We start from the raw sequence: 26,953 nt of genomic DNA on the forward strand, positions 1-26,953 counted from the left end.
CCTCAAAGCCAGCACCCTCCATCAGTCATCCGAAGCCTTTAAAAGGCTTGGAAAGGCAGAAAAGCTTGAAAATTGGTCAAAATTGGAAAAAAAATGACCTCCTTTGGGTACCATCGCGGACGGCCCCTGGGGGCGTCGGCCGGTGTGCCGGGAGGTCTAATCGGTGCTCACTGGTCAGGGGGGATGTGAGAGTACACGCTTGCACCGTTGAAGGTCCTTCAAAGGTCCTCAAAGTGCCATCAAAAGCTGGCAAAAATTGCCAAAAATGCCCTCCTCAATTGAGGCTGCTACACCCCTTTCTCACCAGGAAAAATCGCCGGTGAGACCAATTGAGGCCTCTACAGCCCTCCACAGCCCCCCATAGCCCTTCGGACCCCTTCGGATACCCTCTGCCTTGCTCTCCCTCAAAGCCAGCACCCTCCATCAGTGCTCCGAAGCCTTTAAAAGGCTTGGAAAGGCTTGAAAATTGGTCAAAATTGGAAAATATGACCTCCTTTGGGTACCACCGTGGACGGCCCCTGGAGGTCCCGGCCGGGGTTCCAGGGAGTTTGATTGGTGCTCACTGGTCAGGGGGGATGTAATGGTACCCGCTTGCACCGGTGGGGGTCCTTTAAAGTTCCTCAAAGCGTCGTCAAAAGCCGGCAAAAATTGGAAAATTGGTCAAAATTGGGAAAAATGACCTCATTTGGGTACCACCGTGGACGGACCCTGGGGGTCCCAGCCGGGGTTCCAGGGAGTTTGATCGGTGCCCACTGGTCAGGGGGATGTAAGGGTACACGCCTGCACCAGCGGGGGTGCTTCAAAGTTCTTCAAAGTGTCGTCAAAGGCCGGCAAAAAGTGCGATTGGATTACGCGCAAGTGGAGAGGCCTTCAGTTGCTCGGGTTTTCTCAAATTTTTATTCGATTAAACTTGACAAAGTTTGATTAAGTTCGATTAGTTCGATTAAGTTCGATAAATGTAATCGAACTAATCGAACTGTCGAGGTCTCTTTAAAAAAAGTTCGATTAAGTTCGATTTCAGTAATCGAGCGAACTTAATCGAACTTTGTATTTTGAGAAATTTGTGAGTATTCGATTAAAGGTAGACAACCGAACTTAGTCGAACATTAATCGGCCAACAAGGTTCGATTAAGTTCGACAAAGTTCGATTAAAAATACCGTTCGATTGGTTCGATTAATTACGTCTGGTCCACTACTGTGCACTGAGTCAAGTACCCGATCTCACGGTATATCTTCTAAACCAGGCGTAGTTAATCGATATAATCGATGATCTTGAGTAATCGATAAATAATTGATAAGTAATCGATGGATTAGATATCGATTAACCGATAGAATCGATAGGTAATCGATACTCAAGATTTTTTCAAAGCTCGATTATTTATCGATCAATTTTGTCATCGATTGTTTATCGATTATAGATCGATTATACTTCGATTAAATTAAGTAACGATTAAAAATTGATCGGCTATCGATCACAGCTTTTGATCGATTATATATCGATCAAAAATTGATTAATCATCGATCAAATAGTTAATCGATCAACTATCGATTCGATTCGTGATCGATTATTTATCAGATTTTAGGGAGTGGTACTTTAATTGGATTAACTTTCGCCTTCCCGAGATTAAATTTCTCGATTTCTCGAATTTTCGCCATTTTCGCGAAATTAAAAGCAACATTTTTCGCTGATCTCGATTGGGATGTACTTTTGAATTGAATCCAATCCCCTGGTAGCATAGGCCTAGAAAAGCTACTACACTCATTTTTTTATAAGCATACAGTAAATTTCGGCTGAAGCATTCTCAAACCCTCTGAAAGGCTGAACAAAAAAAAGTTTAAAAAAAACAAAGTTACCGTTTTATTTAGAGAAGGGGCGTTATTGAATGGTTTGCCTTTTTGGAGGAGCATTATTAATTAGAAAGCGGGCGTTTATTCAAAATAATACGATCGGTATGAGATTTGGCGAATTCCAGAAATTTTCTTTACTTCATTAAATACCTTATCTTGGCCCTTTTTACGCCGGACCTTATTAGCGTTAGTTTTGGGCTTGTTGGTGGAATAAGGGCCGGCGTAAAAAGGGCCGGTAATGTAGTCAATAGTCGGTCACAATCAATATATAATCGATAACGATACGTGATCGAAGATAAGTAAATAATTGATAAGTAATCAATGCATGAACGATAAGTAATCGATGATTGTTAACAATCGATACATGATTGATAAGTAATCGATAGGTTGTATGTAGTCGATATGTGATCGATAAGTAATCAATAGCTTGGAAATAATCGATCACTGATCGATACTCAAGATTTTTTGAAGGTCTGATTACCTATCGATTCTATCGGTTAATCGATATCTAATCCATCGATTACTTATCGATTATTTATCGATTACTCAAGATTATCAATTATATCGATTAACTACGCCTGGTCTAAACTTCTTTCATGTTAGACTTTGATCACTTAATTTTCGCAACCCCCATTAGAAAACAATTGAAACAGAGTTAAGAACTTACCACAAATCGATTAGAATTCAGTAGAATTTCAGGATTGAAGACAAAAAATACGAAGAGGCAGTCGACTTCCTCTCAGTTTTTCTCGGAAAAGGATAATTACAAGGTCTCAAAAGAAGGTTGTCTATTGCTCATTCCGACATTTTAAATTTTCCGGGGGTTTTGTTGTTTGGAATTGATTAACTAACAGTTAGGTAGGGTCAGGGTTGCTAGTAACGGCTTGTCACTGTGCCGGGTGCATACCACTGACCTTTATATAACCCTGGACCAAACAATATCTGCCATCTTTGATTGGAGTTTTTTTAGAATTGGTACCCAAGGAGAAGTAGTCTAGCAAGCTAGACGACTAATTCAGACATAGTAGAAATAAAGCAAAAAGTAATGAAGGGAACAATTTTAGTCGTCTAGAAACCTTTGTGCACAAACTCCAAATCAAAGAAAAATGTCAATATTTAAATTATAATTTTTTCCCGCTCAAAAAAAATATTGAAAATAAAAATGTGTGTGGATTTGTGTGTTAAAAGTTTTTCATTTTGAGTTGATTTTGTTTTGGGAGTTTGTTGTTGCTTGATAAATTGTTTTCTCGCTACGCAAGTTTCTGCGTAGCTAGCCGGGGTATCTATAAGGCTGGAACACCGGATTCTTCCAGTCGTTTATACAAACTAAATCCCGTATTAGTATTAGTATTATTAGTATTACACGCATATAAACGACTCCAGTCTAAAGGAGAAGCCATTGCAATGTTAAAAATTAACGTCTAACGCCGCTACATCATCAAAAGAATTTGAGGAAAAGTAGCCCTAGCGCTCTCGATGCATTTACACCGCTATCGAGTAGTGCCGACATTAGGGTACCAATTTTCAAAAAACTCCGATCAAAGATTTTGCTTGGCTGGGATTGAGAAGCTTTGTCCAGGGTTATATAAAGGTCAGTGGTGCATACTCGGCGCCTTGGGCCCCGCAGGGTTGCTAGTAACGGCTCGAATTTCAGTCAGGTTATAAGTCGATGTCGGAATGAGCAGTAGACAACCTTCTTTTGAGACCTTGTAATTATCCTCTCCCGTTTTTCTCAGTTTCTGACTTGCTTGGATTCCGCTTTTGCTGCTCTATTTTGGCACAGAGAGCGTTCTGAAAATCTAGAATAAAGGTAAAGAAAAAAGCCACAGCGGCCGTGAAATAAAGGGAAAATCGTGAGGCTGTCTTAACTTAGGTAAGGGTGAAGTCTATTTCGTATCAGGCTGAGTTCTTAAAATTTCTCCCGGGTTTCAAACTAAACCAATGACGTTCATTGTTTTGAGCGGCTAGAATAATTTTTCCTCTATGAGCTAGTCTAATATTAAAATCATATGACCGAATGCCGACCTGCCACAATTTTCCTGAATTTTTGTTATCTGGTTGTTCTTTTGACAGAGTTTTGCATTTTCAAGCACAATTAAATCATGGCTGTAAGTTTTGTTATTCATTATCCTATGGTATTTTTATTTAATGCAATTGAATCCTTTATTTTAAATCCAAAAGGCTCACTTTTTGTCAATTTTCAGAGTCTGAATCAAACTTTTTGTAAATTTTGTAAACTATAAATTTAATGTCGGAACTAAACTGAACTTGACTGATGAAATTACCTGATTGTGTCTTCATGTCTATTTTTACTTTCTAGTCTTATGATGAAGATGAAGATTTTGCTGGAAGTGGAAGCTACGTTGTTGGATCATTTCCTAAAGATTTTGGGTATATTATTTTATCGGCGATCCAAAAAATATATCTTGTATTTTACATGTACAAAATATAAATTGATGAAAAGATGTTGTTGCATTGTAGCGGTAGCAGCAATCTAACGTCACTTTGCTACAAAAGTGCCCTGTCCTTTTTTTCCAACACAAAAAGTGCATTTTTTTGGGCCACCGATAAACCAGTTATCAGACATTTGGTTGTACAATATGGAAATATTTCACTCGTTCCAGATTTCCGTATATTTTCCTCGCCTAAAGGCCCGGAAAATATTGTACGGAAGAATCTCGGAACTCGTAAAATATTTCTCATATTGTACTTGCAATTGTCTGATAACTATTACATATATGTATTCTGCGAATTCAGTCTATTGGACAGCAAAAGGAAAAGATAACATATTTTTTACTAACATTTCTTTATCCAAGTGTGTTGAATTTTTAATCAAGAATTGCTATTTCAAAGTTGGTAATCATATACTCGGACAAAACATCGGTATCCCGATAGATCCAGCTCCATTTTGGGTGGGCTAACCTCTTTCTTTATTATTACCAATCTAAATATGTACAAAATTTGATATCTATTAGTTCTCCTAGAGCATACAATTTTCATTCAGTTGGTAGATTTATTGATGACCTTTGCGCTATTAATGATAGAGATGATTTTTTCTTATATTATAATGATAGGTGCCGTGGTATAGTGGTAGTCGACCTTGGCTTCTGTGCAGGGGCCAGGGTTCGATTCCCACTCACGGCAGTTCACTTGGCAAGTGAACATTCCTTCGCCCGGGTCAACCCATGCCATGTGAGGGGAATTGGGTAGTCAGTTCAAGGTGCTGATGGGACGCTCATTAGTAAGCGTCCATAGTTGCGAAAATAGGCCTCTAAAGCCTCCTGCAACTCAACCAAATAGAAATAGAAATAGAAATAGATATCTATCCACATAGAAGATCTTTCAAATTCAGTATGTGAATAGAGCAGTAAAAAATACAACTTTTCTATTTTTCCTTTTTTTGCAAAAGTTCTAGGAATGAAAATAAAGGGATAATGATAATTGAATAATATCCACCGATGATCCGCCGGCACTATCGGAAAGCTAGAATCGCTTCGCGTACTCTTCGCTTGAGAAGTTGATTGACAGATTAAATTTTTCACCCGCGCGGAGCTACTCGCAGGCGTTCTGCGAGCGTTCTCGGCTCAATCCTTGGACTGTGTTAAAAATGGTAGACTCAGCAGTGACAGATCATTTCGATGGAAGTTGTTGGAATGTTTACAAGACTCTTGACAGAAAATCCTTTGTTTTATTGTCAATGATGACAGTGCCGTTATTAATTTTGTTAGATCTGACTGATGTTTGTAAGTGCACTTTATAGTTTTGATTCCCATCAAAGAATCATTTTCTGGTTTTCATGTTATTAGATGCTGTTTTAGAGCTTTAGAGCTAGCCTGACCTTTGTGGATATAAGCATTGAAAATAACATCTTTTGCTACAAATTATTTGACAAGAGAGACGCCTTTCCCTTTTTCATTGTGAGAATGCCACATTAAGATAGTAATTTACCATCCATCATCTTTTACAGTTCTATATTCTGAGGTCCTACGCATTGCTAGATGCACTCTTCTTTTTGAAGATGTTCTGCCCAGAATTTCAGAACTATTCAAACGCATGCTCAATCAAGGAGCTGAAAAATCTTTCTTGCGAAAACAAATTGTAAAGTGTTTTGATAGATTTCCAGAGACTTCGTGAAATTTGGAGAATCTTTAAATGATTTTTTGCGCAGTTTCATTTTTGAAAAATTGAAACATTTTTATATTATGTATGTTTTCTCAGTCATTTTCTTTTTCGTTCTTTCCCGTGCGGACGGCTGCACGGCATTTCGTACTTTAGGTGTCGAACCGGGTTCTTGGCCTACTTTTTGAAAATTTGTGTTTTTTGATATTGTCTTTTGTTGTTTGTCTTGTTCTGTCTCTTTAAGCTTGTTTGTTTTGTCTGTTGTTTAACCCCTTTTTTGTTTCTTTGTATTTGTGTGCTAGTTTTTGTTTATTTTTCTATGTTTGTTAGTTTGTTTGGACTGCAGGTCGGTTCAGGGTTATGGAATCTCTGGGGGAGGCTGAGTGATGGAAGTCCTTAAAACATGTTTAAAGCCACTGCACCTGTCGCAAGTCGGGAACTAGCCTGGGAATCCAAGCTCATAATCTTAGAAAAAAACAAAAAATACCTCACCTCACAAAGTTCTAAAATTATAGCGCTTGGTGCAGGTAGATTAGTCTGGCACAGAATGTTATAAACAGTTTGTGTGTGAACCCTTGTTGACAGACTTGCTGAACTTTGGAAACCCAGGCAAACACACATAATCAACTTACCATAAAAACTCTTTCACAAGCTCTAAAGACTTTCAAAACTACTAAAAACCACATCAAAACATCAGCCACATGTATTTAGACTTCCAGCCAACAGCCATTTTGTTTCGAAATGAATCTATGTTTTCATTTTCATTTGTTTTCCTTTTTTCTGCAGAGTCAGCTTTTTCCATAAATTATGCGCGCGCATCGAAATCATCAAAATGCGCGCGAAAGTACTGGCAAGTAATACGCCAAAAGCTGGCCAATCAGGCCGAACCTGCATTGCAGGGAAAAATCTCCCTGCAGGCGAGTTACCTGTGCCAAGCGTTAAACAAGCAGCAAAGATATCATAAACTAGACTGTGAAAAAAGTTTAACGCTTGGATTCCCAGGCTAGTCGGGAACTCCAGATTGCATTACATTTTTGTTGGGTTTTTTAGTGGTTTTTGGTGTTTTTGTTTATGTGATTGCTGTGTTTGTGTTTCTGCTTGACTTTTTAAACTTTATGTCTATTGGTTTGTTGGTTGTTTTTCGCATAAAATTCTCATTTCCTGACAGAATGTTTGATTGGTTTGATTTATATATTTAGAAAAATTCAAAAAAATAGAAAAAAACGTATAATTATATAAATAATAGTCCCTTTTTATGTTTCATCTTTCTTTTATTCAGTATTTTCAACACTTGCTCTCCTTGAGGTCAGATCTCTGATCTTCACCATATATCCTAATGTTACCAAAAACTCTGGAAGCCATCAAGTCTTGAATTTAGTTTTTTTAAGCTTAATATTTTTATTTGTCCCATATTTATTGGGGTTGCTTCTATAAGCAAGAGGAAACTTTTGTAGCCTTGAAACAGCCTCTTTGGGTCTAAAAAAAAGGTTATTGAAAAGCTAGATATATGAATTATGCTAGTTGACTACAAGAGATTTGGAATGCAAAAAAGTGAATTCATGTTGTTACAGCTTTCTGACTATGTAAAAGTCTAGAAGTATACCGTCAACTGCTCTAACTTGGGACAATTGATCAAATCTTGGGACGGTTAATTTCTGGACTGTATTTTCGCTTACTATTTTAAATCTCTTTGACAACAAGTTTGTTTCAATATATATCAATCAAATATTCACCATCTCATAATCACAACCAAATGTATTTTCAAAGCATTTTAAAAGTACATAATTTGAAGAGTTAATTAACAATTTTATCACGATCATGCTGCTCACATCTTGACGCCATTTTCTTTTGTGTTGTTTTTCTCTAGAGACTTTTTTCCAGCGTGTGCAATTGATTGATTGATTGACATGACAAAGTTACTGAGTGTCGATACCAGATCTCACATCTGTGTTTGGACACTTAAGAGCCATTTTTTTTAAAAATCTTCAGAATAAAGAAAGTGTGATACCTCACCCTCTTAGATTTTGATGAAATTTTGACCAAATGATCCATCACACAAGAAAATAAGACCATGAAAATTTCACCTTGATATCTCAAGTAGTTTTGAAGATACAGAGTCTCAAAGATAGGCTACTAAGCGGAAATTGACCCCTAAAAATCATGAACTCTGGTGGGGAGCAGATTTTGAAAGCCAATGAATTTTTATTCAAGTACATTAGAAAGCTGATTTACAGTGGATTTCAAGAACTTTTTGTAGGGAATCAGAAAAAATCAAATTGAGTCTCCAAAATTTTCCCCGAAAATCTCTAGCACCTCCTGTAGAGGGCTTCAAACTTTCTGTAATCTGGGTTTGGAAGCACTTTTAGCTGTCTGCTGATGGTCCTTGGAGACTTTTTTGAAGCAAACTTTTGACCTGGAGTGTTTTACTGGTGGGTTTTGGCCACAAAAATAACATTTTCAGGATTTCTATTTTTGCGTAAGCGTCAAAAATGGCCGAAAAAATTGCTATTTTGGCTGATCTGGAGCAAAATTCAAGATGGCGTATCTTTTTGAACCCCCTACAATTTTTTTGAAACTTTCAGTAATGCTTCCTTAGTAGGTCTAGTTTATAACCTCAAAAAATCTCAGTGGGGCCTTGAAGTCTCTTAAAGATATGATCAATTGAAAATTTGCTTAACTTCGTTGTTTTTTCCCTCCTAAAATGCTAAATCAGGCCCACTTAAGGCCTCTAAAGGTAAATTCTTGTCAAAATATTGGTTGATCTTCTCTAGCCAACTAATCATTGGCATTAAGGGAACAACTGTAAAAAAATTCAGGTCATTTCCATTAACAGATGACATTTTATGACTGTTTCTTTATTTTTAAGTATAGAATATGTAAAAAAATGGGACTGACATCTGGCCTTTCCTACCATTCCAGGGCCTATATTTTCAGGAAAAGCCTCAACCTTTTACAGTTTGGTGAATATTATTCTTAAATATAAGCAGGTTACTTCAACTAAATGGGTTTAACAGTACTTAATTCCTATTCAAAAACTTTTTAGACTCATTCAGAAATCCTACTTTGACAATAATTTGCGCTTTACCGCAAAATTTCTAAGTCCAAGTGTCGTGATTAACTTTAGACTGTCCAATATCTCTATATTTGTGTACACTGTCAGCCTTACTTGTTGATTCTTAAATAACTAAGCAACATTACTAGGGTGATATTTTATGAGATACTGCAAACAATGATGTTTAAATCATCTGGACAAGAAATATTGGACAGTCCAAAGTTAATCACGACACTTGGACTTAGAAATTTTGCGGTAAAGCGCAAATTATTGTCAAAGTAGGATTTCTGAATGAGTCTAAAAAGTTTTTGAATAGGAATTAAGTACTGTTAAACCCATTTAGTTGAAGTAACCTGCTTATATTTAAGAATAATATTCACCAAACTGTAAAAGGTTGAGGCTTTTCCTGAAAATATAGGCCCTGGAATGGTAGGAAAGGCCAGATGTCAGTCCCATTTTTTTACATATTCTATACTTAAAAATAAAGAAACAGTCATAAAATGTCATCTGTTAATGGAAATGACCTGAATTTTTTTACAGTTGTTCCCTTAATGCCAATAATTAGTTGGCTAGAGAAGATCAACCAATATTTTGACAAGAATTTACCTTTAGAGGCCTTAAGTGGGCCTGATTTAGCATTTTAGGAGGGAAAAAACAACGAAGTTAAGCAAATTTTCAATTGATCATATCTTTAAGAGACTTCAAGGCCCCACTGAGATTTTTTGAGGTTATAAACTAGACCTACTAAGGAAGCATTACTGAAAGTTTCAAAAAAATTTGTAGGGGGGTTCAAAAAAGATACGCCCATCTTGAATTTTGCTCCAGATCAGCCAAAAAAATAGCAATTTTTTCGGCCATTTTTGACGCTTACACAAAATAGAAATCCTGAAAATGTTATTTTTGTGGCCAAAAACCCACCAGTAAACCACTCCAGGTCAAAAGTTTGCTTCAAAAAAGTCTCCAAGGACCATCAGCAGACAGCTAAAAGTGCTTCCAAACCCAGATTACACAAAGTTTGAAGCCCTCTACAGGAGGTGCTAGAGATTTTTGGGGAAAATTTTGGAGACTCAATTTGATTTTTTCTTATTCCCTACAAACAGTTCTTGAAATCCACTGTAAATCAGCTTTCTAATGTACTTGAATAAAAATTCATTGGCTTTCAAAATCTGCTCCCCACCAGAGTTCATGATTTTTAGGGGTCAATTTCCGCTTAGTAGCCTATCTTTGAGACGCTGTATCTTCAAAACTACTTGAGATATCAAGGTGAAATTTTCAGGGTCTTATTTTCTTGTGTGATGGATCATTTGGTCAAAATTTCATCAAAATCCAAGAGGATGAGGTATCACACCCTGAAGACTCTTAAAAAAAATGGCTCTTAAGCGAATGCGCGCGATCACATTTACAAATTAGTCCACATACATTACTTTCCCTCAGCCAATAAAAACGTGATAAGTTATCTTGTCTCTAGGTATTTGTTGTGGAGTAATTAGTTATTCAATAGGCCCTCGCGTTCTCCAAAACAACTATTCTGACAGATCGTCAACTTTTTGGAAATGTCTTTACTGGGTGTGTCACAAAAAAGTTTCTCTTTTTCAAGTAGTAAATTTTCTCAAAGTTCTAATGAGTTTTAAAAGAATCAATCCTACCCAATACAAAGGAATTCATAAGAAAATCAAGTTCACCTGGTAGCTTTTTTGTAGGTTGACATATAAATGTGTTTTGATATACATATTAAAATGTTTTTAGCACACTTTATTTATTGATTTTTTTAGGTATTCTGAAGATAGAGAGGAGCCTTCCAGCCAATCTGATGAATCCAAACCAAAAATTCTCTTGATGGGTTTAAGAAGGTTTGATTTAATTTTCAATGTCTTCTAGCTTTTCCATACAAAAAATCTGCACATAAAATTGTTATTAGCGATGTTCAAAATATCTTTCATTATTTTCAATTTTTTCAATGTTTTTACAATGTTGAATGCGTAATTGGGTGCTGAGTAATTATTTAAAAAAAGGCAAAGTGTCCACGTCAGTTAGTGGAAATACCTCCATTTAAAGCATGTTCAGAGTTCACAATAACGACTTTTTATTTATTACGGAAACAAAAGAAAGGAGAACAAGTCATTAAAACTAAGAGTCAGCACTCTGTGTTTGTGACGTAGGTTTTGTAATTGATTTTCACAGTTTTTTATTTCTACGTTATTTTTTAAACCTCTTAGTAGGAGAACGTGTCATTCAATAAGGAATTTTATAACACTTCATGGCAGATTTTAAAAAAGACAATTAGATAGAAAACGAAAGTTTCTTCGTTTTTCATTTTCGCATTTATGGGGAAGAATATTCGATATGAGGATTCCCATTTTTGTAAAATCGCGATTCCCCATGGTTGCCAAATGGTAGCTATGGGTAATTCCTTTGTTCTTTTGCTATTTTCTTTTGTTCTGTGTGACGTAAAGACGCTTCGTAAATCGAAGTACTTTCACTAACTGCAGTTTTGAGACTGAAAAACAGAATGGAGTGAGTGAAATAGCTAGTGGGTCAAAAATTAAAACATTATATCTCTTTATGGTTAAGATCAATTTGCTAATTGAATGTCTTGCAATTTTACAGGAGTGGAAAATCTTCCATTTTAAAAGTTGTCTTTCACAAGATGTCTCCAAATGAAACGTTGTTCTTGGAAAGCACAAATAAAATTGTGAAAGATGACATCTCCAATAGCTCATTTGTACAATTCAGGGTAATGTCACATTCTTATTGTCTTCTTTATAAATCTTTTTACATTTTTTACAATTTTTTGACAGGAGAAACTTCGACTGATAAAACCTAGTATGTCTGATCTGTAAATGGCCATCGTCCATAGAAACTAAATTCAGAAAAGGTCAATTACTTCTATAATATGTAATCAATCAATGATTTTAACAACATCATTATTCCAAACTTTGGAGCTAATGGAGTAATTTAATTAATTATGAAGTATCTATGTTTAAAAATTGTGCTCTTTTAGATATGGGATTTTCCTGGACAGATAGATTTCTTTGGGCATGATTTTGATTCTGACCAAATCTTTAGTGGATGTGGTTCACTTGTATTTGTAATTGATGCACAGGTAAATTACATAATTTTCAGAAAAGCAAAAAAAGTTTGTTCCTAAATTGATTGATCCTTCTGAATATTTTCAACGTAAAGTTCAAGCATAGAATTGTGTTTTCATTTTATTTGAATAAAATTCAAAACATATATTTAGACGTTTCGGTGTCGATCACGATCATCAGTACAAATTGAAATTTGTTCCTTACCAATTCTTACAAGTTCTTCACAATGAACATCTTTTATTCAATACTTTAACCTATTTACATAACCTCAACATATTTTTCTACACTGAAAAATCTCTTCTTTTGTCAGGACGACTACATGGATGCATTGACCAAATTACATCAAACAGTCACAAGAGCTTACAAGGTATGTTATTATCTTATGGGTAGACCAGTAAACTAGTCGGTTATTACTAATAATAAAACTGTCAATCAAATAATGTAAACACTGATTAAATATTCAGCGCGTGTGAGAGAAAAGGAAAATAACCGACTAGAAGCTTCTTCCAACGCCTTTTTTTCTTCACCTAAAATCGTAAGGAGAGACATACAGATTTCTGTATGTCTGACTCGTGCGGGATTGCATTTATTTTTCTTTCTGTTTATTGCATTTTTGGAAATGCTCATTTATTTATATGTTCCCATGTTTAATGTTACTATGAAATATCATTTAGTCAAAAAAGTTGGATGGATTCTCAAAAACCTAAAAAAGGTTGTAAAATTAAACAACGTTTTTTGAGGGAAGAAGCTTCTAGTCGTTGAAATTCAGAAAAGACACGCAACCTCACCTCTTCGATTCTTTTTATTTAGAGCTTGAATTTTTTGTATATGGGTCTGTTTTCAACGACTAGTTTACAAGTCTATCTTATGGGAAATTATTTGACTGATTAATTTAATCCCAATTTTTGCCAAAATTCTTTGTGTTTCTCAGGTTTTTCATTTTTCAAAAATGTTTCTGTGAAATTTGTTCCTTAGTTACCAAGAAAATTAATTGAAATTGCATCAATTTCTTCCACTAACCAAGTTCTTTGTATCTAGTTCTAAGGAAATCTTATTGAAATATTCAACTCTTTCACCTTTGAATCTTTATAGGTCAATCCAAACATTAAATTTGAAGTTTTCATTCATAAAGTTGATGGGCTCACAGATGACCATAAAATAGGTTTGTTGGGTTCTTTTTTCAAAGAATTTTACAAGCTCAACAAGATAAATACAAGACAATCGTCTGCTTTCTAATAAATTTCATCTTGTTTTTGCATTCTTTAAAATATTGGGTCCAAGGAAAAATTTCTCAGTTGCAATATATAAGGGAAAGAAGACTATAAAATCTTCAGTTGCTCTTTGATACAATTAATCAAACTCAACTAGAGCTTTCTTTTTGACAGTTAATCCTGTTTTTGGAAATTTAGATACACAAAGAGATATTCACCAACGTGCCACTGGCGAACTGGAAGATGCTGGTTTAGAAAATCTTCAATTAAGGTTTGTAATACTGTTGTTAGTTCTTCCAACAAGTAAGCGTTTTTATTTTTCTTCTGTTATGTATTTAAATGAATATATTGTTGGTTTTTAGCTCTAAATTCTCTAGAATCAATTTTGTCTACTTTGAATATTTCAGTTTGCAGTGTTTTGAATTAAAATCTTTTATTCCTTTTCTGCTTTTAGCTTTTACCTAACAAGTATATACGACCACTCCGTCTTTGAGGTATGGAATTCTCTTGATTTTAATGAATGAGTAGTTTTGAATTTGATATTATAAACTCTTCCTTTTAATTCATTACAACCTCTGATCATATATTTTCTAAAAGAAGGTTTAAAGTGTTGATGAATATAAATGCCACACTCTCCCCCTCGTTGAACTGTGGTTGATATGTAGACATGGTGCTATAACTGCGGACATTATATAATACTCATTTTCTTCTTTTAGGCATTCAGTAAAGTTGTACAGAAATTAATCGTCCAATTACCTACACTTGAAAATCTTCTTAATATCTTAATACAGGTTAGAGTACTGTAATTTCTCCACTCTTGTGTTACCGCTTCTAATCTTATTTCCTTGCTTTAATATTAGAAAGGAATGTTGTAAAGTCTTGTAAGAATGAGGAACTACCTTTTAAAAAATCAACACTAAATTCCCCTTTTTCTTTGTTTCAGCATTCTGCAATTGAAAAAGCATTCTTATTCGATGTGGTCTCCAAAATATATATTGCAACTGACAGGTATAAATAGTCAATTATTTTTTTGCTACTTTTATAAGTTCTTTGCATGATCTACTTATAAATGTCAGAAAATCGGGCGTCCAGAAAATTTCATGTCTTAAAATTTAAGTCTTTCGACCGAATTTGACTTTAGTGAATATTATTTCCAGACAAAATAGCATCTCGAAAGGCTCTTGTAATTGTTATTAAATAACATTATAAATTGATGGAAAAACAAAACTCTTTCTCTTGGAAGTTTGCTTTCATCGCTTCAAACTTAAAATATTCGATCTTTTTCTTTCTATTCAGTGCACCAGTAGATATGCAGTCATACGAATTATGTTGCGATATGATCGATGTTGTTATAGACGTGTCTTGTATCTATGGGTAATTTATTTTATGTTCTCGAAAATGCTGAATTAAAAATTAAAGTCTGAGGGATATCGTTGAAAAAGGTTTCATCATTCGTATGCGTGCCTAAGTATCCCCCCCTGGCGTGGTAACAATAAAATAGATCTTTCCACTTTTGGAAGCAATTAATTGAATGTGGAGTGGGAATCGGTGATAGATTACATCTAGGGTTCTCGAAAAGCAATTACGATGCACGGAATTCGTACGTCAGGTGGCTCAAAAAAATCGCCCTGACTTTTTCTGGGTGAATTCATTTAATTCGTCTTTCCATAATGTCCGTTGAAAAACAGCTAATCACCACGAATTCCTCCTAAAAGCGACAGTGAATTCTTCTTTTTTCTTGCAATACTGGACTGGAGTCGTTTATAATCCATGTAATACAGTAACATTGCGCTGGTATATAATAACACAATAAGCGTAACGGGATAATATCAGTTTGTGGAAACAGTGCTATGATTTGCCCCTTCCATCATGTTTTGTTTATGTCTGAATTAGCATGCTACACTACAGTGTAATATCATGTTTTTTCTACAGGTTAAATGAGAGTGGTGATCCGAACGCGTATGATACAGAAACTGCTTCAGTTATCAGACTCAATAATTCAACCGTCTGTTATCTACGAGAAGTCAACAGGTATGACAAATTCAAATATTTACTTTAAAGGGACAAAACTTCTCAGATTTCGTAGATTTGGGTGTCATTCGCAAATTTAGGTCCCAACAGGGTGGCCAGCGATACTGGAAATACTTGAAAATACTTGAATATACTGGAAAAAAATATTGGTACTTGATTATACTGGAGTTTGTATTGTACAATGTATTGTACCCTATTTGTAAGGTTAGACATTCTTGGTTGGTCTTATTCACTACTTAACCTATTTGATATGGCTTTTTTTTTAAAGATGAACCTTATTGGGATACAAAAAATGAAAAAAAGTAAAAGCAGAATCTTAGATATTCTTCAGCTCAAGTTATTTACTGCAAGATAACCCTCATTGAGAATTTCAAAAATCTAGCCTTTGGAGCATGTATTGAAAGAATATATCCAATGTGCACATTTCCACTCTTTCTCTGCCAAATGGATATCTGATATTTGCAAATCAAGCTACTGCTGAAAAATGGAGCCCATGGTAAATGAATTGTGCAGGCTAATGCTAAAGCGGTCAGGGAAAACCTGGAAAACCTTGAAAAAGGGCTATTTTTAGAAAAAGTCAGGGAAAACATGGAAAAGCCAGGGAATTTTTGTAAAATTCTTCAAAAGTCAGGGAAAAGTCAGGAAATTTCTTTCTAGAGTCCGTTGAAATTGATGGTTTTAGCCAATCTTTGAATCCCTATTTTTCAAAATTTTCTTTGTCGGACCCAACCATGGTGGGTCCTCCAAGTAATCATGAAACCCACTAATATCAGGACACTTGACCTATCTAAAATTGATGGTGGTATTTTTGAAAAGTTTGAAAGGTAGTGACATGAAAAGTGCTCGCCAATTTTCTATGTTAAAAACTCTTGCTAGAAAATAAACCTTCTGGGAGCAGTGAGCCATAGGGAAATGATTCTAGAAATAAGAAGTTGAAAATTGGGAAAATGTCAATTTTTCAGCAAAGTTTTTGATTTGACTGAATTGAATAAACTCTTAATTACACAGTTTCTTCGTCTGCTCGAACTGGAAATGTCTTAAAAGTCTTGAAGTCTGATATTTGAAGAAAATATTTCTGATAGTCTCTAGAAAACATTCTGGAAATATCGGAAAATTTCTTCCTACTACTTAGAATTGCAATAAAAGAAATTCTACCCACTTCGCTCGCAACCAAATCTTCTGATTTGACAACCTTGCTGCGTAAGCTGTTAGTAATAAAATTCTAGAAATTAGACAACCGCTGTAGTACGCCATGGTGTCATAAATCCACTAGTTTCTAGAGCACATTTTGATCTGTTGTTTAATTTGAGAAATAATTCTGGCATCAGTGACATTATTTTGTGCACACAATTTTGTCATAATATTTTTAAGAAAGGGAAGCCCATAAAATTTCTGGCAAATTGAGGATCCGGATATCCCTCTTCTAACGAAGCACCATACGTAAAGTTCAAATATACTTGAATGTACTTGAATTTTGCACCTTCATATACTTGAAAATAGCAAAGATATACTTGAAAATCATCAAAAATGCTCCAAAAAGTACTTGAATATACTTGATTTTCAATGACAAAAATCGCTGGCCACCCTGTCCCAATTTAAACTTCAAAAAGCCTTAACTGTGAAAAATCTTTTAGACAAAGTTTAAAGAAATGATAAATTCCAACAACCAACAGATAGAGCTGGTACTGAAAAGGCAAGTTTTTCCGAATAGTGTGATAATATTAATTCCTACGAAATTTTATTCCTTAGCTATAGAGATGTTTACTTTGCTCATTGAAGATTTGGAAAGTGCACTAATTTTTGACACCATGTGAAAACCATATTAGTGTGGTCGTGTTACAAAAATACAGGCTGTTTGTAGGAAAAAAATAAGATCTAGCTGAAACTTTCTCCAGACCCTCTCTATAGGATGCTTATACCTGAGGAAAAAATCCCCTAAAATCCCACTGGTGGAACATCCTTTTTTTGGGCAATTTCTATTTTCCCTAGACAAAATCCTAAGGGCGAAATTTTTTGAAAATGGGGAAAATAGAAATGTCCCAAAAAAGGGATGTTCCACCAGTGGGATTTTAGGGGATTTTTTCCTGGGGTATAAGCATCCTATAGAGAAGGTCTGGAGAAAGTTTCAGCTAGATCTTATTTTTTCTTGAGATGGATTTAGATTTGGTTCATATAACGTTTCCTTCTTGTTCCAACAGGTTTTTGGCTTTGGTGTGTATTTTACGGGAAGATAATTTCAGTAAACATGGGTTGATTGATTACAACTTCCATTGTTTCCGCCAAGCAATTCAAGAGGTAAAAATCTTCATTTCTCGGATAGCCGACTTTATCAAAGTTATGTAAATTGAAATCCTCAAAACTCAACTGGGCTTAGAAAAATCGAAATAAGATTACAATTCTTTGTTCAATCAATAGATATTCAATTTATGAATAGGTTTTTGGCATAAATTTTGAGGATTTCACTCTTGTAGAAATTTGTCCGTCTTTTTTGGGACACACTGTATAAAATAAAGGGGAGTTAGAACGGAACAGGAATAGCCGGAGTTGAAAAAAGTACTTTCAAACAGCCAGAGCATAACAAATATTTTAAATATACTAAAAAAAGGCTGTCAATTAGAACGAAAAATCAAAGTGAAACATGTATTGATTTTTAGAGTGAATAAGGGTTTTGTTTTTTAATAAGAGTGATATTGTTTGCTTACTCAATCTATTTTAATTCACAAGCTTTTTCACATTGGATTGACATGAATGTGGAGCAAGATTGATCCTGATTGATCAGAAAGAGGGAAAGAAAATCACCAGTATAACAATAGGAGACACTGTTCTGATATAAAATATGTGTCTGATATGAAACGGGAACACTTATGTAAAACTAAACCACAGATTTCTGTAAAGTCCGAAGGGCTAGATGTCGTGCTTCAAGCTCTTCCAAGCTCTTCTAAGCAAAAAAAAGTGAATATCGCAAAAAATATTGCTGCTATTTTCTTCGAAAAGCTTCTTATTGGTCAAGCGCTGTAATTCTATTGTAATGTTACATGTCCTAGGTAGGGTTTCCTACCTAACCTCGGCATACTTTTCAGCCAAAGCACAATATCTAGCCCTTCGGGCTTTGTAAATCTATATGACTAAAACCTTGAATATAAAAAATCCTTAAATTTCTTATCATCTTTTCGCAGGTTTTCGATTTACGACAACAAGCACGCGAACAAGGCATCAGGGATTCATCATCAAGACCTAAAGGGGAATCTCTCGTCGTTTAAATGCAATGCACCAATCAAAAGCCACGCTTTAGCTGCTTCAACCACTTAAAAAAGACTATGGTATCATGTGATATTGAGATAGCCAATCAAATGCATTTAAAAAGGTTTTATTGGGATTGAGTTAAAATAGTGGTTATAATACATTGCACATTAGAACTTACAATAAACGAGAGAGAAAGAAATCATGAACTCTTATACCGTTTAGTTTCCTAAGTTATAATATTCCTAAAGACAGTTACGCGAAAGGGATATTTCAAACAATTTTCTTCTGCTAGATTCTGAGACTGTATAGACCTTTTCATAAATTACGTAACGAACATCACTTGCCTCGTATTCAAACAATTACCATGATGATTATATTAGTTTTATTAAAGTCCGCTGGCAGTTAATCACCTTGGCAATAATTTCAATACAAGGCAATTGATGTTCTTGACGTAATTCATAAAAAGGTCTATCGGGGAGGAATTATGATCATATACCTTACTGACTCTTCTTATACAGGTCCTTATAGCGCCAAAGAATTACGCTGCTGCTATATTACGCCGCTAAAGGCCGGCTTAAAAAGGGTTATAAACATGACAACAATCTAATATTCTTATAGGCTAAGATTTTAAACTGGGTGTGTTGTATTCAATTTTTGATGTTCGTTTTTTCTATTCAGTAAAACTGCTTGAAAAAACTTTTCTCAAAGTGAACTCTTAACCCGAACTCTGAAAAGACTAGCTGGATTTATTATAGTTTGAAAGAACGGAATTTGATAATAATGCATTTTGTAACTAGCGACATTTTTTATACACAATATAGCGAATGTTTTATTTTTATGTTAGACAATATTATTAATGTTATTATGTTTTCGTTTAGATAATTTTTTGCCCTGAAAATTTTAGTTAAAAATTTGAAAATCTCAAGCTTGTTAAATTATTCACCTAAATTTTTTGACCCAGCTCGACGTTTTTCTATTTTGTATCACTAAAAATTAGAATGATTTTTCGGTTTTGTGTGAATCTTCGAATTTAATATAAATTGTCCAATTAAAGGATATATTGTTCTTAAAAGATTGTTAATTAATTCGAACAGTGATTCTTCTTGTGAAATTCTTATACTTTATTCTTATGATGAAAGGTTGTCACGTTCGGGTGGGTCAAGCTGGAGTTTTTATAAGGTTTTCGATGATTCGGTTGGTCGTTGAATCTTGAGACAAAGGATTTCATTGCTTTTTCTAAAGAACGCGTCATCTCTATTATTTCAAATGACCAATTAGTGAAGCATCTTATAAAAAAATCCAGCTCATCCCGTTCGGGTACCATCACTCTGATACAAGAGTATGGGGAGATATGCTGGACATTGAATGTGATGTGGTGATGGTACTCATATGCTCAGTACCTGCGAGGACGCAAGGTTCTCCCGTACTGTTCGAGTATCATCCTCGATACAGCATGGCTCTGATGTGTCGCCAGCACTGGTAAGCGCTGTGATATTATATATAATATATTAAACTACCCCGGGATAGTCCGGTCCAATGATATCTGCTTCTCTTCTCTCTCGTTGATGAATTACTGCACGTTACTGCAAACAAACTCTCGTTGTGACGCACCTTGACGCTTCCTGAAACTCTGCATATCATAAAAACTTCAACTTTCAACCTCTAATCCTTCGTGCATCCAATTGACTTAAAATTTTGCAAATGAACACCAAAATATTGGTCAAATTTTATGAGACAAATCCATGACACGTACTCTCGGGTACCTAATAGCCGTCCCCCCCCCCCCGCTAATTAATATTTCGAAAATTTTCCACCCAGGACATTCTTATTCCAACCCCACCCCCCCCGCTTATTAATTTTTGGGAAAATGGTTTTGAAAGTTCCCTTTTTTGTCTTAATTCTGCTGTATTATTCCCACCTTTTGATGTTTCGTGTACTTTTCAGAATTGCCCAGAATTTCCTAAATCAACCATCATACAAAGTTTCAACAATATATATTAAATAGTTTTTGAGATATTCCATTTTGAATTTTTTTGGACTTTAAAAAAAAGTTTGTTAACGACCACCTTAAGAGACTCTTTTTGGCCGAAAGCTGCAAACTCTAAGATATAAGATGGCACCCCTGTGTCACAGACCCGCTGGACCCCAGCCCCACTATTTGGCAAAAATTTCGTCCCCGGTTGGAAAATACCTTGAAATTTCAGCTCCACTGGGAAATTGACTTTGATTTCATCCCCATTCGAAATTCAATGTTTAAAATTTCACTCCAAAACCATCCCTACTGGATTTTTTATGGAACAATAGAATTTTTATCCCCATTGGGATTTCAAAAGGAGTTTTTATCCCCACTGAGGAAAATAATTCCACCGAGGCTGTGAGACAGGGGTGAATACTGGTTTAACAGCATCTTCTTCCCGAGAATCAAGAGCTTCGACCTCTCGGGTCGTGTACTTAAAAGGAATTGTAAGTTTAAAATGATCATTTAAATAAACTATCTTTACAAAAATAATATTTTCTTAAAAAAATATAAATTACTAAATTTTCAGAAGCGTCTGTTTTGGGAGCTCAATAATGTCCGTTTACAAATATACATCGATATGATAATAATCTGTGCGTTATAAAGGGTGTGCATTTGCCTCACCTAATTATCAAATACTAAAAGGTGAACTGTACTGCAAAAGAGAAGTGCGCTCGTCAAAACACTCTCTCGCACGGTTTTTTTTATGGCAGACATACTCCTATTTTTTACTTTGTAGGAGAATTGCCCCTATTTTGCGTAATAAGAATAATGGTCTGGAAATCGAGACTAGGTGTGCGTAAGAAAAGTATTGAGTCAAATGTGACTTTTTAAAACCTTGAGAGTCTCTCAAGGGTAAAAAAACGACAAAAAAACGATAAATTAGCAATTCAGGATCTCAAAATCACAAAATATCAACTAAGGCTCATTAAATCTGATATTGGAAAAGTAGTCTCTCAAAAAACGTCGAAATTCAGTCTCTCAAAGACACGATTTTCGAACTTTGGCTCGTCACCTCGAAAACCTAGTACCCACCCTCAGAGGACTAGAGAGGAATCTTCCCCCTTTCTCAAGCAAGAAAAAGGTGAAGCCTTAAGATTTGTGCCGCATTAGGAATAACAGATTGAATCTAGCTCTTTCTTCGTTTTTCACGGGGCATATTTTTCGAAATATGGTGATAGATTTCACTTTCAATATGGTCCTTGTTGTGTGAAACCACGTGCAACAAGCAGGGCTTTTAACTCGACGAGTGTGCAGGAACGTTACAAACGATATAAAAATGCATGTGAAAATTACATGGAATTTCAAAAGCTCTCCATTGAAAAAGTCAAAATTGCATTGCTTGCGAGTTCGGTAAAGCCTATATGCATCATCCCATATAAACTAAAGCGAAAAATGGAAAAATATTTCTTAATATTACAAAGTCTATAATAAGTCTAACTACAGTCGCGTTGGACGTAAATTAGGATCATTTAAATCCGGTGGTGCAAACGGGTTTGTAGAATTCCGATTTCCTCGGATATCGGGATTATCATCAGCGTAAACAGGAACAGTAACCAAGTCATCAATATCATCGGCAACAACTGATGTCGTCATTTCGGATTCAAGATCGTCATGATCCAAACCCCGATTCGGGTAACTACCACGGACTCTTTGTTTCTCTTGACTAGCCGCTAAAATCGCATCAAATAGCGTTAGGTTTTTCAGGCTATCATTATCACGGTCTTCTGATTGTGTTATGGTTGATGAGGGCGGTGAATATCGGGGTGGTTTTGGTGGTGGTGGGGCGGGAGAAGGTAGCTCAACAATTTTGGGATGGTAATCTATCTGATCCAGATATTGGTCTTTATCCTGTTGGGAAAACAAAATATATTGTTGTTTTGAAAGATAATCAATAACAATTTGGACGATTCTAACGTCCTAACTGTTTACTCCACCCACTCCGCCCCCAATTTATGACACCTTCTGAATTATTTCCTTTTTAGTGACGATATGATTGTAAACAAAAAGTGTATTGTTGATTCGCATTTTCAACTTGAGTTAAATTCTTCTCTTAGCATATTCTCCAATAAACGAGCGACAGTCTTTTTCAATCAGTTTACAGTAAGAAAATCTTCTTTTCAACGTCGAAAACACTTACCCCTGGTTCTAGTGTTGTCCCTTGGAAAGTGGAAAAGGACCTGAAAAAAAAAGAAAGATTTATGATAAATTTACGATTCACCAGCCACACTTTGTTTATAGGAAGTCAGGCTAAAACTGATATTTAAAATGAAAAATTTTCGGAAAGAATGCAGTCTAATCGATTACCGATTGAACAGTTTTTTCCTGAGAATGGACTGAGTCAGAGTTATGGGCTATGACTAATTTTGGTCTCTAAAATATTCCCATGGCCCATAACTCTGACCCAATCCATTTTCATAGATGCATGTTGTAATGTTTCTTAGAATCAGTGTGAAAAAAACTTTCCAACGGTATATTATATGACATGTTTTGAAGACAAAAGTCTTTTTTTTTGCCTGGGAGGCATTCTGGTCTGTAAATAACAAACAGGTGTTCCGGAAGTGGGTTAGAGGCTTAAAATGTTTCTTACCCCATAAGATACCACTATACAAAATTTCATGCTTTCTAGCCAGAAACGAACAACTGATGCACACTTTCCCCTGGACTATATAGAGTTGGCGGGAAAAAAATCGAACCACTTACCGCCCAAGTCGTGGGTGCTTACCACCCACGGCGCTCGAATCTGTCATATCGCCATCTTGAGATCTCCCCGAAGAAAACATATCACTAAAATCGTCATCATCTGTTCCCATTATCTCCGTAGTATCTTTATCTCCATTAGGTGAACGTTTCTGAGACGCACGCGAATCGACTGTTGTTGTGTAATAGTTCTGTGTCTCAGGGTCCACAGCTTGTTGGTTGTAACTAGTAGAGAAAGAAAAGAAACATTTTGCTATTGATCCAACTAAAGCGTGTAAACTTATATCGCAAAAAAGTGTTCAACCTTAAAAAGATGATTACTGCAGTGATGTAGATGAAGGTAAAATTTACTGTTAAACTTTAGATTTCCACCGTTACAAAAAATTTGCTAGTTCAAAAATATGATCACGAAGAAAAATGAGCTAAAGAAGTAAAGAGTATTATTATAATAATGAGTTTGTTAGATGAAAGTAAGGAAAAGCAGAGTTTGACAAGGCGGACTATTTTATAGTCCAAGACTAACCACTTTCTAAGCTCAAAGCCCTAGGTAAATTTGTGAAAGGGTATTGTTGATCAAGGAATTCATACCTTATTTCTGCCATTATCACCCCCTCCCCCCCCCCCCCCCCCCCCCCCCCCCCCCCAGCGCATCCGAAATTAACGCATGAAAAATCCAGGAAAGTTTGCTCAAAATTCATGAATTCACGCAAAATATTTGCGAGATTCACTGATTCAAGCAATCCCCTGTGGCTATAAACTGTGATCATATGATTCCTGCATCTGTTCCATGCTATTTTATATTTTATATTTAATTTACAGGGAATGTGTGCAGATTTTCCTTCAAGAAATACCTAGAAAACAAGACATTTTAAACTTATACCAATTCGCAAAAAGTGTTCGACCATAAAAAGTTGATTACTGCAGTGAGTGAGTCGAAAAAGCATGTACTAAAACACGAATCCAATGAAATAGGGTAATACACATAGATTTGTAAAGCCCGAAGGGCTAGATAGCGTACTTTTGCTGAAAAGTGTGCCATGGTTAGGTAGGAAATCCTTCCTAAGTCACGTGACATCACAATAGAATTTCAGCGCTTGACCAATCAGAAGCTTCACCGGTTTTTGAAAACAATAGCAACAATATCTTTTCCGATATTCACTTTTTTTTTGCCTGCAATGGCTTAAAGCACAACACCTAGCCCTTCAGGCAGGTATGTAACACGATGACTTACTATGAGAATCTGAAATCACCATGCAATGGTTGCATATTAATGTCTGCTCCTTTCGATCGATATCTTCGATCTAAAATACGAAGAGTTAAGCATTATTTTGCCTGATTTTAAAGAAAGTAACGATCGATCGATCTTGTACCCAGAGCCAGTTGTAACACTTTGTTACTTTATTGATAGTCTATGACGTGACGCAGCCTTTCGCGAGTGCTGTCTGAATCATTGAGTTTAAAGCCTGAAATGCTAGAGTAGAATCTCTAACCTTTCCCAGGCAAGAAAAAAATGAAGCCATTATTATTTCCCATCCAGAACATGCCTAGAACGCGCCACAATCATCACGACGAATTGTAATTAGCGGTTCCTTTGTTTTTGAGGACTGCATTTTTTGAGATCTAATGATAGATTTTACTTTCAATTCGTCGTTCGTGTGAAAACCACGCGCGGACGTTCTGGATAGGAAATAAGTGGCTTCATTTCCGATCCAGGAGTCTCGAGTCTAGCCTTTCGGGCTTGGAAGTCAATGGTCTGAATCACAAAAAAAGCGAGCAAAGAGACTGGGTTCAACAGGATCAAATCTTCAATCATCCCTCTTTAATATGTTTTGTCATATCAAAAATCTATTTCAGGGATTTGCGCAGCCTACCTAAAATGCATAAAAGAATTTGTAACGGCACAAAGAATCTATAAAATTTAAAGGCTAGCCTCCAAAAAACAGAAATTAACTGGCAAAATTATCAAACGGTTTAAAAAAAAATTCCAATCTAGATAATAGAATCAATTTTCCCAAGACGTTTTCCTACAAATGAGGCATTTTTGACGATTGTCAGATTTCCTAAAATAAAGATACAGTACAATTGTTAAGAAGAAGGAAAAACTTTTCTTCTAAAAACAAAATCATAGTTGAAATGAATTGTTTCTATTGAATGGAATTGTTTCAGCATTCATCTCTTGGCAACTGACTTCACACCTCGACGAAATGTTAAAAAATTTATTTCGATTTTCAATTATGCGATCAAGACGAGGTGGCCGAGTGGTTAAGGCGATGGACTGCTAATCCATTGGGCTCTGCCCGCGTGGGTTCGAATCCCATCCTCGTCGAACAATTTTTAAGATATAGTTGTGGAAAAACTTTCAACCGGTTCGAGTTAAGCAGTCAAAACTTTTGCAGGTTTTAAGTCAAAAATTGTCTCTAAGGGAGGGGGTTTATCTAAAGAATCCTATATTTTCTAAAAATAGACAAAAAGAACGACAAAAACGACCGAAAGTGACTGTACCATGCCTACGTATTCATTCCTCTTTGATGATCACGGGGATTTACTACGTATAATTTAAAGAACGACAAATTGCGCATGTGTGTTATAATGCAGAATTCTTTAGAGGAACAGACTGAAGGGTCACTTTTTCGCAAAAATATAGTCTCTCTAAGGGTCGGTTTCAGTTATTAGTCATGAACAGTCGTAGGCTGTCACGCCAGGAGGGCCGGAACGCGGGAAAATTGAGCGTAAAAGAATCAGGTAAGGGTAGGAATAACTTATTATCGATGGGTTGGGCTAAAACAGCCCCTTGAAGCACCTACAAGCACCTGTTACTAACTTTTGCTCGCTATCCTACGCAGATCTTATTTAGCAAACGTCTACCTTGAAATCTTGTAGAGGTTTCATACGTTTTACTGTTATAGTTATTTATGAGTGTCTCCTTTTCCTTGGACACAGGAACAAGGAAAGGTGTTTATAAAGAGTTTTAATAAAAAAGATAATTGTCGCGGGAGAGTGGTGTAGAAAGCAAAGTATACACCTTTTCGACCGTAGTCGCGCGGTCAGGCGCGTACCACTTTATAATTCAATTATCCCCCTAAACTCGATCCAATCCTTTTTTGTACCTTTTTCTATTGTCTATAGGTGCGAAAAAAAAGACTGGGTCGGTTTTAGGGTAGTAAAACGGACAAAAATTGCCCGCGCGGCAATTTGCGTCTATGGTCGAAAAGCAAAGTATTCAGCGAACGCAGTGAGCCTAACGCAAGCATAAGCTGCAGTGAAATACAAAACGACGTGGTTTACTACATAGTCTACTCACCACTAGCAAAGGCATCAGCTCTAGCAGCTTTGATTTTTTCTTTTTGTCTTTTCCTCGCACAACAAACACAACATATCAAGATGATGATCAGCAACACCAAGAAGACTGGAACGAGGATGGCCACAATCAAAAGAATGGTGTCGTCATCGTTCTCAGCTATTTGTGGTAATGGTTGACCCTGAAAGAAAATATACATGAATAGTTACAGTGTGGAATCTCCATAACTTGAACCCTAGTCAGAAAATCTTCGCTATCTTCGCTTTCTGATTTACATGATGACTCTACTCCCCCCATCAGAATTTTTAAAGGCAAAAAGTGGTTGAGCTCCAGCTTCTGGACTAC

The 26,953-nt window shown here is 35.8% G+C and overlaps 3 protein-coding genes and 1 non-coding gene across 5 annotated transcripts in view; 2 read left to right on the top strand and 2 right to left on the bottom strand.

Moving 5' to 3' along the window:
• The window catches only part of LOC136807702 (uncharacterized), a 48,203-nt gene extending 45,604 nt beyond the window's left edge, over positions 1 to 2,599 (bottom strand). The window contains exon 1 of the mRNA XM_067064302.1: positions 2,516 to 2,599. The gene's annotated coding sequence lies outside the window, so the exon portion shown is untranslated. The remainder of the gene's footprint in view (positions 1 to 2,515) is intronic.
• A 1,247-nt stretch (positions 2,600 to 3,846) lies between these two features.
• On the top strand, positions 3,847 to 19,533 carry LOC136807690 (ras-related GTP-binding protein C-like). The gene is made up of 15 exons (XM_067064291.1): positions 3,847 to 3,956; positions 4,169 to 4,239; positions 10,792 to 10,869; positions 11,627 to 11,753; positions 12,021 to 12,122; positions 12,419 to 12,475; positions 13,201 to 13,270; positions 13,518 to 13,590; positions 13,774 to 13,813; positions 14,036 to 14,110; positions 14,263 to 14,327; positions 14,616 to 14,693; positions 15,252 to 15,350; positions 17,549 to 17,645; positions 18,527 to 19,533. The coding sequence occupies exons 1-15, from the start codon at positions 3,951 to 3,953 to the stop codon at positions 18,608 to 18,610; spliced, it is 1,122 nt and encodes a 373-aa protein (XP_066920392.1). The 5' UTR covers positions 3,847 to 3,950; the 3' UTR covers positions 18,611 to 19,533.
• A 2,429-nt stretch (positions 19,534 to 21,962) lies between these two features.
• The window catches only part of LOC136807691 (cadherin-23-like), a 77,984-nt gene continuing 72,993 nt past the window's right edge, over positions 21,963 to 26,953 (bottom strand). For both annotated transcript variants that reach the window (XM_067064293.1, XM_067064292.1), the window contains exons 59-63: positions 26,612 to 26,789; positions 24,542 to 24,611; positions 23,314 to 23,535; positions 22,751 to 22,790; positions 21,963 to 22,461 (exon numbers count right to left, since the gene is read on the bottom strand). In XM_067064293.1, the coding sequence (XP_066920394.1) occupies positions 22,051 to 22,461; positions 22,751 to 22,790; positions 23,314 to 23,535; positions 24,542 to 24,611; positions 26,612 to 26,789 (921 nt within the window). In that variant the 3' untranslated portion in view covers positions 21,963 to 22,050. The remainder of the gene's footprint in view (positions 22,462 to 22,750; positions 22,791 to 23,313; positions 23,536 to 24,541; positions 24,612 to 26,611; positions 26,790 to 26,953) is intronic.
• Trnas-gcu (transfer RNA serine (anticodon GCU)) lies at positions 25,555 to 25,636 on the top strand. The gene has a single exon. It is a non-coding gene; the product is annotated as a tRNA-Ser (tRNA).

The sequence above is a fragment of the Clytia hemisphaerica genome, unplaced genomic scaffold (assembly GCF_902728285.1).
Source record: "Clytia hemisphaerica strain Z4C2 unplaced genomic scaffold, Clytia hemisphaerica genome assembly, whole genome shotgun sequence".
Taxonomy (NCBI): domain Eukaryota; kingdom Metazoa; phylum Cnidaria; class Hydrozoa; order Leptothecata; family Clytiidae; genus Clytia; species Clytia hemisphaerica.

Excerpts from the sequence above, each read along its gene's own strand:
- LOC136807690 (XM_067064291.1), top strand. Across the intron at positions 4,240-10,791 it reads TCATTTCCTAAAGATTTTGG|GTATTCTGAAGATAGAGAGG; the intron begins GTATATTATTTT and ends TGATTTTTTTAG. Across the intron at positions 13,271-13,517 it reads CACAGATGACCATAAAATAG|ATACACAAAGAGATATTCAC; the intron begins GTTTGTTGGGTT and ends TTGGAAATTTAG.